The sequence below is a fragment of the Aplidium turbinatum genome, chromosome 17, assembly GCF_918807975.1.
Source record: "Aplidium turbinatum chromosome 17, kaAplTurb1.1, whole genome shotgun sequence".
NCBI classification, from domain to species: domain Eukaryota; kingdom Metazoa; phylum Chordata; class Ascidiacea; order Aplousobranchia; family Polyclinidae; genus Aplidium; species Aplidium turbinatum.
The window spans coordinates 14,469,157-14,494,678 of record NC_137488.1 but is presented as its reverse complement, the minus strand read 5'-3'; the positions used below and the strand labels follow the sequence as shown (position 1 = coordinate 14,494,678).

General features: G+C 35.6%; 1 protein-coding gene and 1 non-coding gene across 2 annotated transcripts; both read left to right on the top strand.

Moving 5' to 3' along the window:
* The first annotated feature begins 5,281 nt into the window (after positions 1-5,281).
* LOC145786219 (receptor-type tyrosine-protein phosphatase alpha-like) lies at positions 5,282-22,023 on the top strand. Its single transcript, XM_082597864.1, has 18 exons — positions 5,282-5,404; positions 5,571-5,706; positions 5,947-6,021; positions 7,607-7,767; positions 7,968-8,055; positions 9,705-9,787; positions 9,983-10,117; positions 10,508-10,645; positions 11,015-11,163; positions 11,491-11,626; positions 13,307-13,413; positions 15,529-15,647; positions 16,340-16,416; positions 17,572-17,706; positions 18,777-18,914; positions 19,282-19,421; positions 21,411-21,546; positions 22,000-22,023. Exons 1-18 carry the CDS (start codon positions 5,282-5,284, stop codon positions 22,021-22,023), a joined length of 2,100 nt encoding a protein of 699 aa, XP_082453990.1.
* LOC145787030 (U6 spliceosomal RNA) lies at positions 14,160-14,265 on the top strand. Its single transcript, XR_014291351.1, has one exon. It is a non-coding gene; the product is annotated as a U6 spliceosomal RNA (small nuclear RNA).
* Positions 22,024-25,522: the final 3,499 nt, after the last annotated feature.

Genomic DNA, 25,522 nt, shown 5'->3' with positions numbered 1-25,522 from the left:
TCACGTCGGACAAATTCAGTCGGACAATATTGCACGAAGATTTGGGCATATACAGGGGCGCCGGAAGCGGGAGGGACAGGGAGCAGATGCCTTCCACCCTCAATTTTTCTGTGGATGGGGGAGAAGAGGGGGAAATGGTGCCCTTTTAAGGTCATGTAAGCTACTGCACATTTTGCAATATAACAATTTCTGCTATTCGCTCTTAGCCTAATTATAACCTTTCATTGTCGCCTCAAAATACTGACAGACATGTGACATGACATGATTATGACATGTGACATGACATAATATTTACCACACAAAAGTCTGTATCACAGTAGGTTCCATCATTATAACATAGAATGATGCCCTTTCGTGCCACATGGCCACCTAAAGATACGGCCTGATTTGTCACATTTTGCAGAAATTTCCAGGTTTTTCTAACTTTGGGCGAACGTTTAAATAAATTTTTCTAAAAATTAGATTTATACGCTTTGTTTATTCTTTTCCTCAGATGACACAATAAGTTTTAACATCCTCACATGTTGAAAAACAAAAAAAAATTGAGTTTGTAGATTTTAGTCAGACTGTTAATTTTCAATAACAGTCTGATTTTGCGTTTTTCAACTCACTTTTTCTCATTTGCTACTGCTTCCCCAAGGCAACAAAAAAGTTTTTTGTCATTAGAAAACCGCAAAAAGTAAAAACATCTCAAAAAATGTCAGTTAAGCACTAGCAGTAGCTGTAATCAAAATCTGCAAAATGTGACAAATCAGGCCGCATCTCCAGGTGGCCATGCGTGCCATTATTCTTTGTAAACCGGACACTTATTATATCATTGATAGATGAGCATTGTTGTTATATCTTATCTTAAAACTTAAAAAAATTGCCGTTCAGCAACAAAAGTGCCCTTTTTTCATAATCCTGCCCCCCCTCCCAGTCAAAAATCGCTCCGGCGCCCCTGGGCATATACGAAAGCTTAGCGGAGCAAATTATTTTATTTCCATGCGACAAATTTTTGAAAGTGATCGTAAACTCCGAGCTATTTCTTTGTTGAAATATTCTTGAATTTCAATCACTAACATTGATGAAGCCTCCAAATCAAGCAGAGGTGCAACGCTGGAAGAGGTAACATCTATGGCTGCTACACTGCAAGCTGAACTTCTTTTCAATGTCGCACCAACTGAAACTGATGCAGTCACAATATACAGTATTACGTTACGGGCTGCTGCTGTCAGTCGATAGTAAAGTCATACAAATGCAATTCCTGCAAAGAAGCGACTGTTGAAATGGTAGAAGATTTTGGAGAAGATTTAAAAGAAATTCAAAAGAAAAAAAATTCACCAAATTCAAAAGAAAAAAAAAAAAAAAAAAAAAGATTTTCCAGAACATATCAACTCCTTTTTTCGAGAAGTTAGTTGAGGTGGTTTCTGGCGACCAACTGAAGAAATAATTATACAACATTGGCGTCCTTTGCTGGAAAATCATTGCTGAGGTGTCACAGTTTGAAATGAAGAACTTGTTTCTGTTCGGTTTGAACCAACGAGAAATATTTAAAAAGCTTGTTTTATAAACTTTTTATGAAGAAACCCTTGTGCCACCTTTTTCAGTTCCAGCTATGTGCATTGTGCAACAGTAATCATAACATTATTTAAGGAATCGCCGCACGCTTTTATAATTGCACGTGCAAAAATTTATGTCGAAAAATCACTGAAAAATATGCAAATACTTCCAAAAAAAAATTAAAAAGCTTTCGGCTAAGTAAAAAATGACAATCCGTACCAAAAAGTGTTATTTTGCAGTAGACTTGAAAGTTTTTTATCAATTTGTCGTGTAAAATTTTTTCCGCACTTTGCATGCCAACGTTTGTTTTCATGCATCTTGTCTTCGAATCGAACCCAGTGCTACTGCTAATGTAAAAATTCTCCTTCTCTTAAGTCTTAAACTATAATGCAAACATCTGTATGCCAAATTTATTGGATTATTTAAGCTTACAGTTACCATTACATAACATTGTACTATTTGCCTTACCAAGGAATCGAACTTAATTCACTAAATTTGAAACCAGCAGCTCGATAATCCACAGAACGTCATCTTACTTTTCTTATATTAAATTATTTCTATCGCTTTTGAGTACTTGACTCTGCGTTTCAACTTAGTGTGCGATAAAGCTTTGGCCTCTGTTTGGTCACATCAGAAATTCAGCTTCCAGTCCAGATCCTACTATTAGGAAGTCTATGCTACTGCATAGTTTGCAATATAACAATTTCTGCTACCGGTATTCGCTTTTAGCCTAATCATAACCTTACATTTGTGCCTTAAAAGAATATTCACGACACAAAGTTCTGTATCACAGTAGGATACATAATTATAACATAGTGTGATGCCCTTCCGTGCCATTGTTTTTTGTATAACTCTCGCGGCCAAATGCCGCGTTGACATACCGATGTATGTACAATTCGCGTCATGCGAACAAGTGAACTTGTACACGACATTTGAACACAAGTAGGAGGGAATCCTAGATTTAAGCTGAAAATAATAGCCAACTGTGAACGTTTTATACGCAGGAACAATATCTACGTTGAACTTCATTTTGATAAAACTTGACATATTACTGACAAAGCGTCTCGATGCTTTACCCACAAAGGGAACTGTAAGACAGATTTTCCATTCACGTTCGTCCGCTTGAGAGTGCGTAGAACGTGAATCCAAAAACCCTCTCAGCACCTTATTGAAAAACCATGTGGGGTAGTTGTTCGCAATAAAATAAGACCGTAAACGATTGGCTTCAATATCAAAATTATCAAAATTAGAGCAAATATCTTGTGCTCGCTTGAGCAGGCATTTAATTAATCCAGATTTGTAGGTAGAAGGACATAGGCTACAGCATTAAAATTGAGAAGGAGGTTGGTATTGGTTGGTTTTCGCCAAACCCAAGTGTCAAATTTGTTTTTATTAATTTTACTTTCGACATCGAGAAAGGGAATGGTCTGGTTGGCTTTTTCTACCGTAAAAGTTATATTAGGATGTTGCGAGTTGAGAATGTTGAGAAACTGCATACAAGAATTATCATCATTAAATATAGCAAAAACGTCGTCCACATAACGTAGGTACAATTTAGGATGGCAGTTCACATCAGTTTCAGATAAAATCTTTTGTTCAATATGTGCCAAAAAGGAATTAGCAAGCGTTTACTGAGTTTATTTTGATAGAATTTCTACAACAAACAAATTCACAATATTCTTACTCAGTTTTTATTTGTCAAATGTACTGTATATAATATAAAAACGATGATCTTTTGCATTTCATCTGCTGACACTTTTGCTTTCGTTGCTTGTTTTGGGATCAATATCTTAATGCTATCAGCTGACATTTCTTACTTATCCTTTAAGGTTACTTTCTAACTGGTAATTACATCTCATAGAATAAATAACTAAATCAGCAATACTAATTTCACTATGATTTTAAATTATGTTTTCTGTTACGTTTGTAGTAGCCAACTTTCAATGGCTTGATACAAAGATTGAAAGTGTATGCTTAGAAACACAGACCTTTCCTACTTCCTTGTAGAAGTTGTCTATTTTAAACTTTCAATACTAGTGTACTTTTTAAGGTTTTGTTTTAAAGCAGCTCAAAAGAGTGACTTGACAAATGACGTTTCATTATTGTTTGGCTCCATGGTTTAACCAGAAAGTTCAGAACTTCCATTAACTTTTTTGTTGGCACATGTAGGCTACTAGGCCAGTTCATACAGAAAGTCGCAGCCTCCAAAAATATTACATGGTGACTTTTGTTTTGACGTGCACAGAAAATAAAACTGATGTTGCAAATAAGTAAGATATTTAAAGTTTTTCTCTTTTAATTACTTAACTCATTGTGCTGCGCAATGCTTCAGTCGTCGTCGTGGTGTGAGCCTGTGGAGCCGAGATCTACTCTTTCACCACTCCAGATTCACAATGTTCGCAAACAGTCCTTGGTTTCATCGTCCAAGACAGTTCAGTTCAGTTTATTTTTTGTTTTGTTGGCGAAAAAGAAAGACACAAAAAGCAAAAACACAATAAACACAAATAATTCGCACAACAAGGATGGCAGCGAAAGACGAAAAGGTCACCAAAGTCAGCTGCCACCCAAACATTTAAACAAAAGACCCAAAATTAAGAACATTAACACATACGGTATATAATATATAGCACAATACCAGCACTTAAATTTGTAAAAATTAACAATGGAATTTACAATACATTAACAATGAAATAACACAGGGCAACATAAAAAAACCTTGTGTAGAGAAATAAGCGGATGATACATTTCAGGAGTGATCATTGTACAAATTCTTTAATAAACATTTATATTTAAATTTAAAAACATTGTAAGACTTTTCTTTTATTTCTTTTGGTACTTGATTCCATAGTTTCACTCCATTAAAACATAGCATCTTCTTACCAGAGTTTGACGTTGTAGAAGGCAAATATAAATCATTTTTTTGGTTCTGACGGGTTTTATGATGGTGAATTTCATTTACAAAAATAAAGCAGCCAGCAAAGGCCCGGGGCAGCATTTTGTGCACATATTTGTACATAAATTTTGCAGTTTCTAATTTAATAATATCGTCAATTCTGAGCACATTAAATTGGTGATAAAGAACAGTTGTATTTGTTGACCTCGGCAAAAATAAGCAGGATCGATTGAACTTGTTTTGTAACACTTGTAGTGGAGCAAGCAATGTAGAGTTTGCTCTTCCCCAATTTATAATCGAGTATTGGATCTTGGATTGAAACAAAGCATAATATAAAGCCCGTAATACTGTTAAAGGGGCAATGTATCTCAGCTTAAATGCTATGCCGCAGACCTTTGCAAGCTGCTTTCTAAGATTAATAATATGACTATCCCATGTCAATCGCTCATCCAAAGTTACACCTAGATAGTTTATACATTTCTTCCTTTCGATGGATCGACACTCACACCTTCCACTCCATTAGCTGGCTTGAAAGTGGTATAATCGTTGATGATGTGATCTACGGTCAGTTCTACATCACCACATTCACAAGAGGAAAAGGCCATTCCCCATTGGTGCATGGTTGAGCGGAAAACCCGACGCCCGTACGAAGACGGTTGAGGCGTACCCTGCACGCCTGTCTCTGTAGTGTTAGGCCAATAGAATTGATGTCAGAGTCGGGGTTGAACGAATGGAGTCTGGTGGTGCTTGACTTCAATTGAGAGTTTCATTTATTGTCTGCTCAATCAGCCACAGAGATGTCTTGTTCATGAGCTTCGTTGATGAAGAGTTGAGCGGCTAGCACCAATGGGTGTCTTGATTTCAGTCGACGGGGGGTGTTTGTTAAGATCTTGTAAGGAAGAAGATGGTTGGGCTCCAAGGCTCAGCGACCGAAAGACAAAGTGGCTTTTCCGCAACGAAGCTCAGCAGGTTGGATGCCAGCAAGAATGGAAAAATTGTCCAATGGTGTGGGACCAGGCATCCGGTTACTGTGTGCAGGGTACTATTGATGGCAGTTTCGATGTTGTGGCAGCGAGCACTGCGTCACCAAACAAGTGCACAATACTCTGATGAAGTGTCAGACCTTGCTACCTAGCTGGAGCCTGCCAAGCGCTTGAGTAGCGCAGCGTGCGATGACAGTTTCTTGAGCAGTGATGTCAAGTGGTGGCGGTACGATAACGATCTGTCTAATGTCACCCCAAGGGTCGGCCGCTTCCATTCAGCATGTACAAGTGGGGTTTGGCTCCCTCATTGGCCTGCGAATGCGGCGGGGAGGAACAAACTGCTGACCATGTCATTCTTGAATGTCCCTTTTACAAGGCACCAAATGAACTTAGAACTTTGGTAAAAAATTTTGTAGTAACGATTTTTCAATTTTAGTCACCGAAGTTGACAGCTACAAGTTTCTGATTGTTATAAAATTTAAAAAAATACTTTTTCAAAAAATACTTTGTAAAATTTAATTGTTACAGTGTTGCCATTGGTGAACCCATACGATGATGTAAATGAATCTTCTAAAATTGATGAAGTGCCAGGCAAAACGATAGGTAAGAAACCCAAAGAAATGCTATTTATTTTGAGTTTGCGTTCACTTGTACCCAAATCCTCAAAATGTAGTGCGATGTCTCTGAAACGTCAAAGTTGAATGGATAGCAACATGTGAAATATTACAAAGTTACATTTTTAAGTTGCCTTATTAGAGTATACCTCATAACTTAATGTGAATAATTCACAGTGTAACTGTGAATACTCTGTGTGAATACTCTGCATTAGTGTTGTTCCTTTGTATCATAAATGATTTATTGCAACCGCACCTCACGTTTTTATAACGTTGATTATTAGTAATAAACATGACCCATGGAACTTCATTTTTGGGGTGACCTTCCTTATTTTAGTATATAAAAAATATAGCCTGTTGGATATTATTACAGTCCAGATAAATGTTATATTAATCCTGCTTCATGTTTTACCAGATATTACTTCAGCTTTACCTTACTGTAGATGAAGATCATTGTAAGCTTATGTATTAGTCTATAAACGGATGATGTGATCTTTCATGCGAAATAAAATCAACAAAATAAAATCTTGTAGAAGTTTTTTTGTCTCTATTAAGAGCAAACGTTAATATTGGAAAACATTTGATATAACTACTAATATCCCACGCAAAAGCTTCTTAAACTGAAATTTTTACGAAGACATTAATAAATACAAAAAATAAGGCTGACCCTGTGTCAAGTTAATACAAAACAGTTAAGCCTATTATGTGATTAGACATGCCGTTTCTTGTTCGCGTTACTTCCTACAATGGATAAAATAAAACGTTTAATGCTGATTAGCAAAGTTTAGTTTTCAGTACACAGCGCCGTAACGTATTGTGTTGAAAATTCGTTGTAACGCTTCTGTGCAGAAAGATCACCAGAGCTACACTCAAGTATACAGTAAGTAAGCTTGCGCAACAATGAATAGATATTAAAAAAAAAAAAAATTAAAAAGCAGCTGATTACACTGTTATCGTGCTACTACTCACACGTTTTCTCATGACAATTTTGTTACACACAATTATGCATGGAGTTACAATTTTCCTCGAATGCTATAGGGGTCTTCCCGTGCGTTGTAGCCTATCCATTGCAATTGTGACTTTGCGTCTATCATGTCATTTTAGAAATATAATAAACTTATTTGGTAATATAGTTCTACTAGATCAGTTTTGCTGTCATTAATTTACAGCTTTGAAATAACATTTTTGTACGATTTAAATTAAAAATTATTATTTTTGTTGAGTCGCGTGTGACTTCACAACAATGACCTGAAGTAACCTACACTATCTTCATACCACAGACTCCTAAACTGTTACAAACTGTTACGCTGCTCTAGAGAAAAATGCCTATATGGCCCTTCTTAGGCTATGGCCTGCTGAACTAAACTAAACACTACTTATCGTCGTTCGACATTCTATTTGTTGCGATCTGTTGTCGGTCGGCGATCTATTTTTTCATCTTGTCCCCAATGCAACGATGTTGTTCAGCATTGCACTGACATAGAACTTGGAAGTATACCTGAAAAAGAAACGAAGCTAATATTAAAAATAATGAAATTTTATAAATGTCCTGAAATGACTTTTCTACGTTTCAGTTTATGTTAATTTACCGCACAAAATTCGTGAAAGTGAATACGAAAATATCGCACTCAACAAGGAAGTGTATGACAACACTGCTATTCCAACAAATCGGCTGAAAGAAATCTACACAGCGATGATGCAACAAGACAGCACCATCTTGGAAGATGAATTTTTGGTGAGTCTGAAAGGATTCGGAAAATTTTGTCAATTTTTGGAAAGATAATCTAAGCGCCACAGCATCATATTTTATCAAATGTTCGCTGATATTTCTGTCGGTTTTGCATTATGTATTTATAACCTTAAAGCTCACTGTATTTGTATTTGCCATTTTTTCAATTTTTTTTGTGTTGGTATACTTCATTTCTTCATCTTCAGGCAATCAAAGCTGCAGAAAGTGCAATGCAAGCACCGAAAACAGTAGCAACTTCAAGTGGAAGCAAAAGCTGCAAAAACATTTTGCCGTGTGAGTAGCTATGTACCTGGTGCACTTTCTTGTTGGCCTTATGAGTGACCCACATAACATAACACAAACCGCGTTCAAAATAAAAAGAGGAAATTATACTTTTGAAACAAGAATTATGTTCAAAATTGGCATGAAATTGATACCACAGCATTTCAATCATGCAATTTATACACGTACAATCGTACATACCTTCACTCAGCAACACACTAACTTGCTTCAAAATGCTTTAATTTACGTTCAAGCCAATTATTCCAATAATAGCTGATTATCATCAAATTCAAAAACGTAAACTTTGGCATATCATGGATGCAAGTTTGTTTCTGTCTTGACTCTTTGTTGCAAGTGTAGATATTTTAGTGTAATATTTATTAAATGTTTATCATCGACTTGGCTGAGGGTGGCTGCTTGACTCGAAGACCGTCATGGTCACTTCGAAGCTTCCCGTTGTGATTTACTTACTTCACAGATGCAGTGTACATTTGTTATTTTTCTTTGTTTCAATTGTGTTTGTTAAGCGTGCTGCATCATTTAATGATTTTGCCGTTATAATATTGCACAACAAAATAAACCAATCAATCAATCAATCTTGCATCAAATATCTGGTAAAAGTTGGAGTAAAAATCACATTTAAAAAACTCTAGTTGTACTGGAAAATTACTGAAAGCATCATATTATGGAGTTGTAGAGGATTTTTCCAATGATTAAAAATCTCTTGGAATGTTTAAAGAAAAATTAGCCTAGTAATAACCATGCACAGTATGTAAGTTTTTAACCCTTTGAAGGTTGGGGGAGGAGCTGTCAATTCAACTTTTTTGTATCAACAGTTGTATCTCTAAAACAACTGAGGCTGCGACTACGCGATTTTTTGACTTTCCTAACTTTTATTCACCTCTATTGAGCTGAAATTTTGAGCGAATAAAGGTTATAAACTGAGAGATATAAGGCATTTCTCAGCAAATCCTCTGAAATATTTCATATTCTATATATATGTTATTTTGCATTATTATATGTTATTTTGCATTATTATATTATTTTGCATAAAAAATATACATCAAATTGAGATTATGTAAAAAAAAATTAATCACAACATTGTAATGCATGTTCTTCATTACTCTACCAAAAAATAATGTGTAAACTCACGCAATCGCAAAATAATCCAAAAGTCATAAGTCACCTCAACATTTCAACGTATATGAGCAGTTCTAAAATTCACATAGCTTTAATTTTCAGATATGCTCAGCGTGAATAATTTTACAAAGTGAATCCGAAATTTTGAAACCGTGCCTTAAAAAATAACAGAGATATCACTCCTAAAGCATAAGAAGAATCGACAGCCCCCTCCCCAAACTGAGCAAGACTCCAGGAGCCCGACCTTCTAAGGGTTATAAGTTTTTTTTTTCTTTTTTTTTATGATAGCGTAAAGATCTTCAATCAACCTCACGCCGATTCTACATAAACTTTACTACAGGCATTTCTTGATCTTTCGATGCCTTTGGTTAATACAATAACTTTCCAATGTTGCTGCAGTACTTCATAGTTAGGCTATAAGAATTTTATAACATTTGCTAAGCAATTTTGAAAACTTGATTTAGTTATATCTGACTAAACAAAATTAACAAAACTGTACAATCAACTGTTTTTCTATGCAGATGACAGCTCTCGTGTTGTCCTGGAACCAAATGATACAAAAGATTTTCCTCCAAATGGACATATCAACGCTTCATATATTGACGTAGGTTTATCCGCCATTAATACTTATGTACTGTATGGAAAGTACTAGTCCATAGAATTAGTTTCATTTGAAAAAAAAAACTGTTTCATAGAGAAATTTGACAATGTTGAAACCCATAAAAATTAGGTAATAAACAAAATCATTATGACAAAACTCATAGATATTCTGCTTATTAGCAAAAAAATTTCCTTTCAGAGTTACAATCAACCAAAGTTCTTCATAGCGACTCAAGGTCCTTTTGGTAGAACAGTTAGCCATTTCTGGACAATGATTTGGCAAAGGAAATGTCGAGTCATCGTAATGCTGACAAAGTTATCTGAAAATGGGAAGGTATACTGTAACTTCAAAAAAATGTCAAAAAAACATGGAAGAAGTTCTAAGATAGTTAAAATATACTTGACGCATCCCAGACAGCCACCTCATCTGGTCCAGATTTTTGCTAGATCGGGTACGGATCTGACCAGATCTTTACATCTGGACCAGATAAAGTGGCTGTTTGGGATGTTTTATTCTGTGTAGGCTATATATATCGGCTATCAGTGTGTGCCCAGCTTTGCAATAATATCAAAGTAAAATTTTCCTTTTGACAGCTTTCACGTATAGTAAAAACTACTCAAGCCATGCTTAAGGTAACAAATGATAAAAAGTTAAGCACGTTTTGCACTGTAATCAAAGCAACGGCTTTGTTTTTACTTTTTTTAAACATTTGACTCTGTTTAGCGAAAATGCTCGAAGTACTGGCCAGATGAAAAAGCAACTATGAACGTTGGAAGCTTTGAAATAGCTGCAAAGGAAGTCACGTCTTACGGCTGCTACGTGACAAGAAAGCTGGAGCTTGCGTTGAAAAACAAAAAGGAGGTTAATATTTACCGGATATGCATTTTTTAGTTTGAAACTACCGTAAAGTCTCAGTTAAAAATGTTTTAACTGGCTACCGCACAACAAAAAATATTTTCACGAAACTGTTGTTGATGAGGATTTCAAACATATCAAGTCTAAGGTCATAGGCTTCAAAAAATTTAGATTATCAACGTACAAAGTTGTTTGTGGTGAAATAAAAATGATCTATGTCCTAGGCCTACAGGTGTTGATCATTGTTTTTTTTTAAACTAATGTCTTGATTTAAGCACTTATTGCCCTAAAGGTTAAATCAACAAATTTAAACAGGAAACAAAGTGATAATGTTAATTTGCTTCAATTGCTGGCAATGCCTTCCACTATTTGTAGGAGTCCTCGTTGACTGTCACTCAGTACCAATATACCACGTGGCCCGATCATGGTGTCCCTGTTACAACGACAGGGTTGTTACAGCTCCACAGCGCCATCTTGAGGGAAAGTGAAGCTTTGTCATCTGCTCCGATTGTTGTGCATTGCAGGTACTGTAGCTGAAGTTAACATTGGTTTATTGGATTGACAGTGCAGGCTCTAATTAGTAACAGAATCAGAAATATAGTACTAAGGATAAAATTTGAAAATAAACAAAAGTGGTAGCCTATTGCATGATGGCGTCAATATGTAGGCTACGCAAATTTACCATGCAGCACTATTCATGATAAAGCTTTGACAATTCATTTTGTTGTAACACTTCTGCATTCCGTTCTATTAAGACAATGAAGTAAATTTCTCAGTCTATATCTAAAAAAACCAACAAGCTGCACATACTTTTTTACAATACGACATATCAAATTGGTTTCCAAATGCAGCGCAAGTGCTGGTCGAACTGGGACTTTCATAGGAATCGATTACTTGACGAGGGAAATGAAAGAGAAATCCTCTGTAGACGTTTACTCTGCAGTGATGAATATGAGGAGACAGAGATGCAACATGGTGCAAACGTTGGTGAGAATTGCTTAGCTTTTGGCATACTATGCTTTCTAGCTACTCACTACTTGGATCTATGTTGGTTTATTGAAAAAACACATGAAAACGAAGGAAAAGCAACACTATCAAGCAATCTTGGTAAAATTTTCAGCGATTGCATTTGAACAACTTTCTGAACCTTTTTTCTCATTGGCACCCATTTGAAATCATCAACCAGTTCTCGCACCCCCTTGACTCAAAAGCAATGTTGTTTACATGTGTAAATAACAAAACAATTGTGTGTCTTTAATCTTAATTCATATAAGTGAAAATGAAATAACACAATATGATCCTTTTCTCATACGAGGGATCCAAAAATTGCGTGTTTTTGTTGTTGATATTTTGTGTCTCTATACATCTTTACGATGTAGCGTCGCCTGTTGCTCCGTATTGCGAGGGTTGGTGGCCAACAATCTTTTTTCTGTTTGATGGCAACATTTTTCCATGCCACCGGTCCTGAGGGTCCACCGAGACGAGATCAACGGTTCTGCCAAACGCAGATCTTCTCTAACATATAGTTTACTCAACGCTTCTTAGAACATCCTTGAGGGTTATTCCCATGGACGTTAAAGGACTGAATTGCTTTCGGCCACGCGACTTTTTCGTGCGTTGCACGTGTCCGTACCAACGTAACCTTCTGCATTTCATGACGTCTTCAAGCTGATGGATGCCAAGCCTTGATCTCAGGTTTTTCATCGTCACCTTGTCAAAAACGCTCTCGGAAAAGATCTATCGTACCATGGCATTATCATTTCAACATAGTGATTATGCTCTTCGACGGTGATAGGCCAGGTCTCAATTGCATGCAGTAGAACACTCCTCACACACATATTATTCACTTAAGTGCGGGAATATCCTTGCTTATAAGGATAGGGATGAGCTCACGGAAACTCTTTCAGGTCAATTGCACTTTCACTGCGGTGGCATCCATACATCCTTCTGATTGCTCAATCATGTCATCAAAATAGCAAAAGGCAGGCACGACAACAAATTCTGCGTTACCAATTGTCAACAGCTGGCTCAGAAAATATCTTTAATTCGTTGTTTATGTAAAAAATTCAAAATATAGTTTCTCTGTATAGTGGTGGTTAAGCAATAAGCTCAATGACGTTTTAACTCTTGTTTTCTGTTGATGATGGCATCAAATCATGGTGTGTTGGTACTGAGTGCTACTCACATGTCAAGGATCCAATAAATGTTTTATGTGGAACAGGCAGGAAAATCCTGATTTCCTAATTATTTCTTTACCACTAACTCTTATAACTCAGCATCCCCGCACCCGAAGAAACAGCTCTCGTACCTCTAAGGGGTGGGATCACCCCCGGTTAAGAACCTCTGGAGAATTACTAATGTCCCGATGCACACATAATTGGTTAATGATTTGCTAAATACGCTGTTCATGGTCTACAGATGACATTATTCGTTTCTTCAGTAAGTGGTGTACACTGTACAGTTTGTGCATCTGTTGTCTGATGTTTTAAAAGACTGTTGTCATAATTTTTTGCACAGCAAAAGCATTTCCATTTTTTTGTAATATTTGGCCTTTGCTTGGTAAAAATTTATTTTATATGTTTCTGATGCTATCAGCCAAAGTTTCTACCAAAGCTACCAATACTGTAAACATCATTGCTATGATTAAATAGTTGTTGTTTTTTTTAGAATCAATACATATTTCTTTATAAAGTGATAACGGAAACGTACGTGCTAGGAGACACAGATTTTTTTGCAAATAATTTAGCCGACAAAATCAATGGTCAAGAGCTAAAGTAAGTCATCAACAATTTATATTGAAATGTAGTCTCTCTAGAGCAGGGGTCACCAACCTTTTTTGCATGCGGGCCACTTTGGCACTAAGGAGAGCTGTGGCGGGCCGCACTAATAAAATGATAGGTAGGTTGACTCTTATGCTAGAAAAGAACGCACTTTGTACCCAGTATCCAGCGTTACATGTTGTTCATACTTATGTTCGAATACCGCAGCAACAAAATTAATCGAACAACGCTACTGCCAGGCCAAGCTCCTTTTACAACACTTTTGACTTTTTTAACAATCAATGCCTAATAAACAAGGCCACTTGTTTTGTGCACTTATAGCGAGGCGAGCGGTTTCATCAGAATATTCATCGCCAAGCAAGAGTGGTGTTGTTACTTTACTTCGCAAAAGATATCTTGCAATTAACAGTTTCAGACTTTCAGTGAAAAAGGAAATGTTTGACACATCGCAATACAGGCAACAATAGTGACCTGCAAACATATCAGCGAAAAATAGGCTCCAATAACAGGGAAAAAGAAACCAGGCACCATGAAACAAACGCTTGTGGAAATCACCAAAAATTTTATCAAAAATTTTATTTTATCGTAATTCATGAACAGTCTTCCCTCTAAAAAAGCAATAAGTTGGTTTTTCATCCTTTTTGTGAGAGTCAATAAAACCGTCTTTATTTTATTATTGACAACTTTCACTTACGGTGCTTATCAGCATGGCAAGAATTGTTGATTAACAACATTTTGCAGTACTTGCTTCGGCAGAACATATACTAAAATTGGAACGATACAGAGAAAATTAGCATGGCCCCGCGCAAGGGTGACACGCAAAATCGTGAAACGTTCCATATTTCTTAAAAAAAAAACCTTTTGCAGTACTAAGCTAAATATTTTTATAATACAATCAGAAAAAGTCTTTAAATCTATATATAATATTTTGCCAACTTATTATAAATTGAGTTGGCACACCGACCTATTTTGCCAACAAAAACTTGCATACAGGGAATACTGCTCATGAAACACAATAACGGTGAAACGCACACTAGTGTTTACATGACATTTGCAAACTTAAAATAAGCAACCCTATGCTCACAGACAATTTCGAAATTTGAAAAGAAACGTTTTAATCAACCACTGGGACAGTGTGGCTGGACATCGCATTGGAATAACTTTAAGCAACCCCCACCTAAAACTATAATCTGATTGGTCGGTCGGTGAAATCGTATGCAAAGCGAAAATATGCTTCCCGGAAAGTATTTTTTGCCTTCGTGCTCATTAACTCCTCAAGAAAATTATTTTTTGTTATACTTGTACGCTGATACCTTCCGCGGGCCGCAGCGATGCAGCGTGGCGGGCCGCATGCGGCCCGCGGGCCGCCATTTGGTGACCCCTGCTCTAGAGTATAGAAGTAATATAACTATAAATATCTTATCTTCACACATTCAAGAACTGAGTTAAGGCATTTTCAATTTTAAATTATAATCACAAACTTTAAAGAAATTTGCTAAGATTCAAGTCACAAATTTTCCTTTAAAAATGTTACATAGATAAAAGGAACATCAAATCCAGTTACTACTCACTAAGCACCTTAACAGCTTATTTCACCTTAGAACATCAGAAGAAACTTATTCAAATAGAATTCTTTTGAAATAATGATGATCCTAATAAGGTGAAATATGCTGTTAAGGTTTTTAGTGAGTATAGTCACTGAATTTGACGTAATTCACTCTGCTTGGCTTTTTTGTTTGGCATTGAGCACTTTTTGTAGTATTAATAGCATTTATTGTTTAGATAAAAGTAAAGTAGCCTAATGTATATGTTCTAACTTTTAACATCTTATTTCAACGTTAGAAAATTATTTTGTTGAAGAACTGGCAAAGCTAATGATACATTGTGGCTACGCCAATGCTTACTCACTTATTTGTACTGCTGGATTATACTTCACCAAAGAAGACAATTGCATCATCCACTATTTTACTTACAGTGGCTGCCATCAAAGTACACACAAAATCACAATAAAGGGTTAAAAATCACAAAAATGTGATTCAGCACTACAATAATTAATGGAGCGCAATAGACAAAGAAAGTAATGTTAGATAGTAATGTCAACTTTTTCAGTTCTTACCAAGAATTTTATAACCTGAACGTAATACTGCCTCTGAACACATCACGTGATTTTGGTTCCCAGCCAGTCAATGTAGAAAAAAATATAGTCAAAGAAAGGACATTGATACCTTGTAAGTAAAATCTAATTTTACTGCTATTTTTCAACAATCTTGAAGATATAGCATAAAGCAATGATAACGTGTGAATTGATGTGTATAGAAATGATAAACTTACAACAATTTCAGAAAGCAATAACTGGTTAATTTTCTTTTTCCATAACACATAAGCTGCATTGTTAGTGTCATAAAACAAGTAATTTACTGATTTACTACTCGACGCTTTTTTTCACAATTAAAGGCCTGAGTTGAAGAACTACTTATGTCCAAAATAAGGCTTTTGAGATAAAGCAAGTTAAAGTTCTTTCAACGTTGTTTAATCATTCATTTCTATGCTAAAACCAGCGTGTGTTATAGCAAAATTAAGCCGTTTTTGAATCAAATTTTGTGCCGGGACAAGCATTAATCATCATACATCATACTTTTGGTGATAATTCAATTTCGCACAATGTGACTTAAGTTGTTCTGCAACTCAGGTCTTCAATTGTGAAGCTTTTAACAATAAGATAATTAATCATTGCGAGCTTACATTCCAACTTAATACGTTTCAAATTATATAGTTTATTTTTATTCCTAAATTTACCATATAAATGCTGAAAATTGAATGAGACTGTTCACCAGGCATTTAATTAAATAAAATAACAGAAATTTGCACCAGTAGAACGCCTCATGTTATTTACCGTATAAATATTACTTTATTACTGCAGATGATCACTCAAGAGTGAGCATGTCCAAAGGTGGTTCAGACAAAACTGCTCCATATATTAACGCATCTTTTATTCAAGTAAGCTTTTATTACGACTAACTTAATCACGTGTTTCTTCAGTTATTTGTTGTAGCATAATATTGTATCGTAACATTCTTATACTAATACTAGACATACGTCGTTCAACAACATAAACAAATTACAGTTTTAGCAAACTTTTTAGAGCGTAAACTAATTTCACGCAAAAACTAACAAGAGCTTCTTTAAAACAAATATTGTCTTTTCAAACTTTCCGAAAAAGGCATCTGTTTATTTGTTTTCCTTAAAAACTATACCAATGTACGATATCATGCAACATTTACGTGGAATAGAACCCCCATCAACTTTTACAAGAATATCAAAGATATTATATAGTTTGTTAAGCGCCTGACTTTGTTTACGAACAAACGAAACAGCGCCGGTTCGACGTTCGGAATGTGTGCTTAAGCAACGCATTCAAAGACAGCTTTCCATTCAGTGGCAGTTAGTAAATGGAATAATTCATAGACAACAACACTTCAACCAGCCGAAATTTCGCTTTGTCAATCTCGTTGACCAACCGTGCGTCAGTGATTCAAACCATGCCAGGTATGCAAAACTGCTAGGATTAGGCTTGAAATGAAGCTTTGTCCGTCCGGGGATAAACATTCCCTCAATCATCATATCATATTCTATTTTTGTCATTAACGTGTTGGGAACAAAAAGGATAGTATTAGCTACAATTATAACCGATAACTATATAATAACCGATATAAATAAACTATATATAATAATCGATAACTTTATCGTCGTCGTGTGAGCCTCTGGGGCTGAGGACTTATCTTTTCGCCACTTCAGACAACTACATAATTAATACCTAATATATAACTTGAAGAGGCAACAAAGCCTTGAAGAGTTTAACACGTGCTAGAAGTTATTCCTGTAGTACACTACAGGTATGTGTCTGCAGCTAGCACGGCCACAAAACTCAATCAATCAAGCAAGCAATGACTGTAGATAACAGTTTTCTGTCACAAGTAATGCTATATTTAATATGCATTAAACAGGAATTGCACATGACTAAGGACGTGTGTTCCGAAAGCTAGTGCAAACCGCTATTACCACAGTGAACTCGCAGCATCAGGCTAAAACAGATCGTTTGTAGGCTATCTACAGTTGTGAAATGCCATATACTGTATAATATTCATTAAACAGGAATACATTCCCTGTGGAACATTGATTGCAACACAAGGACCGATGTCAAACACAATAAATGAATTTTGGAGATGCATAGTCGACCAAAACGTCAACATGATTGTCATGCTTACACAATTGCAAGAAGGCAATAAGGTTTGAAACCTGTTGATGTAGGTTATTTAACGTACTCAACATTTATGATTAACCTATACTTTGTAATTAGAATTCTATCATAAATCATTATTCAAAGACTAAGCCTAACTTTACTTTGCTTGGGATGTTTTACTCCCAAATAAGAATCTGAACAATTGATATAAGATAAAAGTTGGATTGCAATATGAGCCTTGCTTATTTGATATGTTTAGATCTCGGATAGTTATATAGAATTAACATTCAATTAATTGCAAAATTATAATTAAATGTAATTTATTATACCTTTTTGTTTAATTTTCATTATATTTGTAATTGAAACGTTTTGTTGTTGTGTAATGTAACTGCAATTTGAAAAAAAACTTTGGCCCAAATTACAATTACACTTCAGGCAAACTGTAACATCAGCTCCTGCAGAAAAAGTTTTTTCAATAGCTAGTAACATTTATATAGGCTACTGTAAAAAGGAACTTACTGGGTAGCCTACAGACAATTTTCGCAACTTAATCTTCATGAAATGCAATTCTACTGCCTTTGACATAATCAAACTACAAAAAATCATTCATGAACGTATTGGAAAATTTAATTTTTCTGATTGAAAGGTGTCATTAATTACATTTAAAAGTATTTGAAAATTTCAGAACAATGTAACTGCAATTAAAATGTAAATAAAAAGTTTGATGATGTAAAATACAATTGAACTGAAACTATGTGATGTAGCCTAATTGATCCAACTTTGACCTACAACCAAACATCTAAACATCCTTGTCTTTTTGGTCACCAGTGTAAGTTGCAAAATACATTGCCGATAGTCAAACCTATAGTTCTGCAATAAAATCTTGTTAGCTGCAACGTCGTTTTCTGATGATTTAAAAAAAAAATTTTTTAATGAACAACATTTTGTATTATTTATTTTTAGAAAAGTCTTGATGACTGGCTTGGAGGCTGCACCAATAGCCTACGATTAGCAAAACATAATGCTCGCTGTTTTGTATTATCGTGAGTAGGCAGCCTTGTACTTACCCCAGGTAGATCGCTCCGTTTACACAACTGCATACTTGTATTATTTTCAGGAAATGTGTTTCCTCTATTGGCCAGAAGAGATTGATTCTGTTCAACAGTTTGGAGAAATTAATGTTAAACTTGCTAGTATCACTGAAAATCCCAAATACATCATCAGAAACTTTGATGTGACATGGAAAAATATTACGGTGGGTCACATTTATTTAATAAAAAACCGATGTTGCGTTTTTACAGTGATGTTAAAACGTTTGGTTTGCATGATTATAACAAAACCGCTTGTCGCGGAAGCAATTGTTTAGAGAAGCAATTATCGTGACAAAACGCGTATTGTAGACATGTAATGTCATTATTTTTTTTTTTGTTGCGTGTAACAGGTTGCCAACAAACGAGAAAGGGTAGCAAAACTTTACGGATTTGAAGTCAATAAAAATACATAGATTTTTTCTAGCATAATCTCTTCCAAATTTGCGTTAAAAGCTAGTACAATTTCATCGTAACTAAGTATGAGATAACTTGTTGAGCCAAACAACAAATAAATCTTTTGCTGCCTTTCAGACAAATGTCGCCCAGTTTCACTTCAGCCAATGGGCTGAGCACGAAACAGAACCCAACAAAAACGATCTCATCTCCATTTTAAATGACGTGATTTCGATTCGGAAACAAACTCCACAAGGATGCATGATGGTCCACTGTAGGCAAGTATCGTGTCGAGCAGTTAGACATGCAAAGTGTTGTTGGTTTAAAAAAATCTGACCTAAAGATAGATCAGGGCTTTAGTTAGCTTGGGCTTGAATCCAAGTTGAGTCATACCAAAATCTTTGAAATTGTTTCCAAACTTGGTTGTGTATTTTCTTCAATGAAGCAGTGAAGCTAATTCAGAGTAGGCTTACAATTGCAAACTTGAATGACAAGACATTACCGCTTGTTGCGAGGTTCATCTATAGCTTACTTGGATCTTATTAGAATATCGTGGCCAATTATTAGAGAGGAGACAAGTAAGCAAAAGACTATTCAAAGGAAGTCGATGCTTATAGCCACATGCTTTCTACAAAGCTGTCAATAAATGCTAATTTAAAAAAAAGATGGCGAAGATTAAATTAATGTAGCCTACTGTATAGTGTATAGAGCAGTGTTTTTTTACTGGGGGGAGGACACGTAAGAGGCGTTGAGGTGCGTCAACCACGTTTTTTGGGAGGTGCGAGCTCTAAAACTTTATTTCTTCTTTTTGAAGTGTGCAGTAATTTCAATGTCCTGTACTACTTTTTGCTCTTCATATTTTCTGAAACCTAAAAATCATAGGAAATGCTGTATACAGACGGAGCCTTTGCTGCACTTGCTTTTTAATCTTCCGTCGTCCTAAACGAAAAGGAAAGAAATGAAATCTTTTAAGTGTTAATACTCGTTGCAGTATTTATCCCGAAACCTTAGCATCCAAAACTTTGCCACAAGTAAAGCAATGAAGAAAGTCCTGAACTTAATTATCATGGCATAGTCAACTTTACAAAATAGAAAACTTTATAAAAAGCTGGAACTCTTTGCAATTGTCTTTTCATCCTGTGTAAGGAGTAGTAATATGATTTTAAATAATTCATCTGGTGTTACTTTCCCACAAATGTATGATCGTTGTCGAAAGAAACATATTAAGAACATGCTGATTAGAAGTTTCCTATCCAAACTATACATCTGAGGGCGGATAAAGCTGGGAGGAGAGGCGCAGAACATGTAATCAATGTTAAAAAGAGGCGTGTCAATGAAAGGGGTTATAAACCACTGGATGAAGCTTTTCAGTCAACTTTTTTGTTTACCAATATGATTTTAATCAACATTGCAAGGTTGATTTGTTGAGAAAACTGACAATCATTTCTTGTTTTAAATTTGTATTTTATAAACACATTTCAGTGTTCAATAACAATGTGCACGCTCTTCTGGTGTAAACTAAGCTACACTATCATAATGTGTTTCAGTTATTGAACCATAGGCATACGAAGCCGAGCAACGTGATCAAGTTTAACATCTTCAAGTTTATTACATTTACATAAACATAAAACAAATTAAGTATCGAACGTTTTCGACATCACAAGATGTCCTCGTCAGGAATAATATACATACAAATTAACTACATCTGAAAAAAAATACAATGGTTAACTAAATCTATAAACAGAAAAAGACAAAAACTGCACAGTACTTCTGACTAGCTCAAACTCAACGATATAGGCTCCACGAGAATCAAAGGTAACTGCATCAAAAGGTGTTAAACAGATCACATGATAATGGTAGAAAGGCAAGGTGCAAAAAATTTGCTTGGCTTCGTATGCCTATGGTTCAACAAGACAAACTCTCTACCGAAGCTCTAGTTTCAGTTATTCATTTGCATAATCAATCAGATACGACTGACTTCTCTAAAGAGTTAAATCAGGCAAAAACTACCTTTCTAATATTGAGAAAACAATCATGTTGCCGTAAAAACAACAAAACATGCAAAATAAAGTTCAATTTTGCAACAGAATTATCGCTCGCAATTTTGAAACTAAAAAAAAAGAAAGTATAATGTTATCAGTCACCATGTTATAGTCAAGCTTAGTTTACACCAGAAAAACGACTTATGTTATTGAACTAAATGTCTAGCAAACAGCCTTATTCAATTCTTAACATTTTAATGTGTTACAATGTTTTGCATTTTCCAGCGATGGATTAGGAAGAACTGGAGTGTTCTGTGCGATGATCAACTTGATTGAGAGATTGAATGCAGAGCATAGAATTGACGTGTTTCGTACTGTCAAGGATTTAAGAGACATGAGACCTGGGATGGTTTCCTCATTGGTAATGATAGATATTTAGGCCGCTACATTTCATCTATAGTGCAGATCATTACCTGGTTTGGGGATGATTCACATCGAGCTGATGAGATTGACAGGGTCAAAAGCAAAATAAAATTTTCCAACGCAGATGGTTTGACAAAACAAATGTTGTTTATGTCAAATATTACTCAAGTCTAAGATACTAGTATTGTAAAATGATTAGATTATTGTTTGTCCACTATTACTGTATGTTTCTTTCTCTTAGGCAAATCAAAAGAGGTCTACATATCAACAACAATAAACATATAAGTTTTAATGTAATGTATGATAATGATGTAATAAAAGTTTAATTTTATGATCAATTTTTGTTAAATTAATTATTGTTTTATCATAGTAGGCCTATAGAAACGTAGAAAACATAGAAACCAGCTTTCCGTTTCAAGTTAAAATTGTTAAGTTTTTTGTTCTTTTCTAGTTTTTCATGCGACTCACCAAATAACCCTTTTTTAGGATCAATACAAGCTTTGCTACTCTTCACTTGTGCAATACCTTTCCTCTTTTGACCTGTATTCTAATTTCAAGGCCTGACATTTGAAGAAGAAAAAAGGTCTCTCTTAGACCAGTCCAGCCCAGAACAAACAGCTTTATAGGCTATGTTGATTCATAACTCTTTTTAACATTGCCATCATTGTATTATCATAACCGCGCACTTGTTTTATTGCTAGCTTATGAAATGTAGTGTTGGCTTTACTTAGGACAACCGCACTGTATGTTCTCTTTTAAGGGGATTTGTCTTCTTTTCTAAAAAAAAAAATGAATTATCCTCCAAGGACACTCACAAATGTTCAAATGTCCTCTTTTTTGCATTTTGAGTTTTCTTGCTTATGTTTTCAACAGTATTTTATTGTTATGTGACTTTTCGGCAAAGACTTGGTTAGTTTTCAAAAGCTTACTGCACCCATGTGACATGCTAAATACTGATTCATAAATTCTATACTCTCGTATACTTTGTTAAAAATTATTACAACCAATCTTTCTTTGTAACATAACAAACGGTATTGTTTTGCGGTCTTCGTCGTCGTCGTGTGAGCCTTTGGGGTCGAGGGTCTATCCTTTCACCACCCCAGATTCACGATGTTCCCAGACTAAGCTGGAAGGCTACTGGAAAACAACCAGTCTTTTGTTTCATCATCCCAGACACGCAGACCTTCCACTCCATTAGGTTATTGCAAAAAACAAAAGTTTTTTTTCAAATCTATTTTATATTGATTTAACGTTTGTAAACGTTGTTGATTACCAACTTAACAGTTTGGCTAGTTTTATTACTGAAGTGAATTGGAATGAATGTCCAAAAGAGCACTGTGCATAATATCGCCAAGACCCACTGACAGAGGTAGGCAGTAACGCACTACTTTTGTACCGCCGCTACTGGCGCACTACGTTTTTGGTAGCGATAGCACCAGCAGTGCTACGTTTTGTTAAAGTAGCGACTACAGTAGTGACGCTACTTTTTCTTCAATGCAGCGATAGCGGAGAGGCGCTACATTTGCTTCAGTCGAACTTCTGCAACTCGCTACTTTTCAATTCAAACTTTTAAAAAAATGAATCATTTTCAAAGATTTTTTATGGAAACAATAAAGCATAAAAGTTTCACCTAGATCTTGTTTTCTGTAACGACATTGAAATGGCAGTGTAAACGAATGTGGTACTGAAGGAGCTTTCATTCGTTTTCAAGGTCATTTGAACTTTACAAGGTACATTACTTGAATAGAGTTTTGGGCTGTCAGTTTAAGACAAAAGCAGCGTGTAGAAGTACTTTTGGTCTGAGCAACGGTAGCGAGTTACTTTTTATCGGCTGGTAGCGAAAAAGTTTAGGGAACTGCAAAATTATAATGGGCTGAATCTGACAAATAATTTATTGGTTTTGTTATTTTGCGTCTGTTTTTTTTGCTGTAACTTTTGCTGCATAGGCCTAATCCGAAAATATGTAAAAAAAAAAATTCAAGCGTAATCTCTTACTTGTTGACAATACTTGTCCTCTTTTGGCAAAAATAAGTGACAAAAACATGGTAGGCCTATAGCTTTATTGTTGTGTTGACCATGTGTAAGATTTGTATCGGGGTTAGAAAGCCGGAGCTGGGGCCTGAAGTTGTGTTGCCAAGCACTTCTGTTAAGAACCCTTGACCTGGGTTGATAATTACTAGATGAACTTTGCAGTGTTTCCGCTGCAACAACAAACTGAAACTTTTCACAGACTGACAACTATGGCTATAATCCAAAGTAAAGTGAATAATGAAGTGAAAGTTGTTGTTGTGGATGGTTGTCGACGCGCTGTGAATTCGAAAAAAAGCTCTTCAAGTGGACACCACAAAATACATCAGTTGCCATGTAAACTGTAATAATATGCTTTTCTAATCTATAGCACTACATGCCAGGCAAGAATAAATGAGTTATTTCTTCTTGAGGCCTACTTCCCTACTGTTCTTGTGACCCTTAATATTTTATAAAAAGCTAAGAGCTTTGGTTTCACATTTTGGTTCATTTAAAAATATTGATGATAAAATAGATGAACTGTTTGGTGATGCTGTCATGTTGATTCATAATTTTTGCCAGAAACTTTTTGTAAATCCTTCAGATTATCCTTTGTTTATTGGCTGAAACCAGACTAATAACTTCACGTTGAACGCACGCACAAGATGCGTATGGCACAAAAAGTTATGTGAAAATCAGATCAACGGCGACGCTTTCTTTAACTGGCGTTAGCAGTTAGATTGGATGTGACTTTATGAACGCTACATATCAGGATATTTTTCATTGCTCATAACTAACCGGATCAAATTTCCACATGTTTCAGAAGAACCGAGGGAAGCAGAAAATTGCTTTGTGATGGACGCTAAATGATTTTTTTTATTATATTCAATTCTGCTTGAACTTGTCATCGTGAAGGCGGCAATTTATTGTATGATACTGCTACTTTCGCCCAAAGAATATAATAATTGTAATCCTGTCCACTGACTACTTTTCGAACTAAAAAATAAACTGATGGCCAATATAAACATGCTTACCATGAGAGTATTGACCTTGCTTGGATTTTTAAATAGATTCTCCAATGAGCGATGAGGTGGTTTGGTTGGTTTGATTTTTGAATCTTTATCTTCGGACTGACAAAGCCTTGATTGGTTATTCCTGGTAGTTTCGCATACTTGTAGAGGCTCTTGACACAGGGCCGGTTACCGAGATTGACAGAGTAAAGTTTTCCGATTGTTGAAGTGTTATTATACACAATTTGCCTAAACACTATAGCGTACGTGAACATCAAGTCTTGTGTAACATCATAACATTTGATGCATTACTTCGGAAATATATTTTTTCTTTTGTTGGAAGATGTGAAGTATCATTTAACTCTATTGTTGCCTCCCTGATGAGGTCTGATTGCCATCGTATATCAAATTACCGTCTTCATTATAATAATTCTATGTATGCTATTATCTAGTTTTGATGGCTGCCATGTCATCTGATTGTCTTTATCGTTCTGAATACTTTCAGTTCTTCTAACTTGTAACACTACCGTACCATTATACCGTCTGTAAACTTGTAACAGTAGATAGCCTATTAGTGAGATTTTGTGCATTTGCAGTTTGTGTATTACTTCGTTGTTATTTCGTTGTTGTTGTTCGTTATTTGTGCATTTGCAGTTTGTGTATTATTTCGTTGTTTTGTTTTGGATATGGACAGCTTTGTCTGATGCAAATAAATTATTATTATTGTCGGGGAATTATTCCATTCACTAGGTGCCGCTGAATGGAGAGCAGTCCTGAAATGCATTGCTGAAACGCACACCCCGAGAGTCGAACCAGCGCCGCGTGATCTTGAGTCAGGCACGTAACCACTGAGCTAACGGTGTTTTATTAGCGTTTTTTTGTGCGCTTTCCATTTGATTTTATTTCTAACCATCAAGTTGAAAACAACATAAACGATAAACGTGCTCGAGATCGAAA

Excerpts from the sequence above, each read along its gene's own strand:
- LOC145786219 (XM_082597864.1), top strand. The coding sequence starts at position 5,282 with ATGGGTGTCTTGATTTCAGTCGACGGGGGGTGTTTGTTAAGATCTTGT. Across the intron at positions 9,788-9,982 it reads TCAACGCTTCATATATTGAC|AGTTACAATCAACCAAAGTT; the intron begins GTAGGTTTATCC and ends ATTTCCTTTCAG. Across the intron at positions 19,422-21,410 it reads TGCATGATGGTCCACTGTAG|CGATGGATTAGGAAGAACTG; the intron begins GCAAGTATCGTG and ends TGCATTTTCCAG.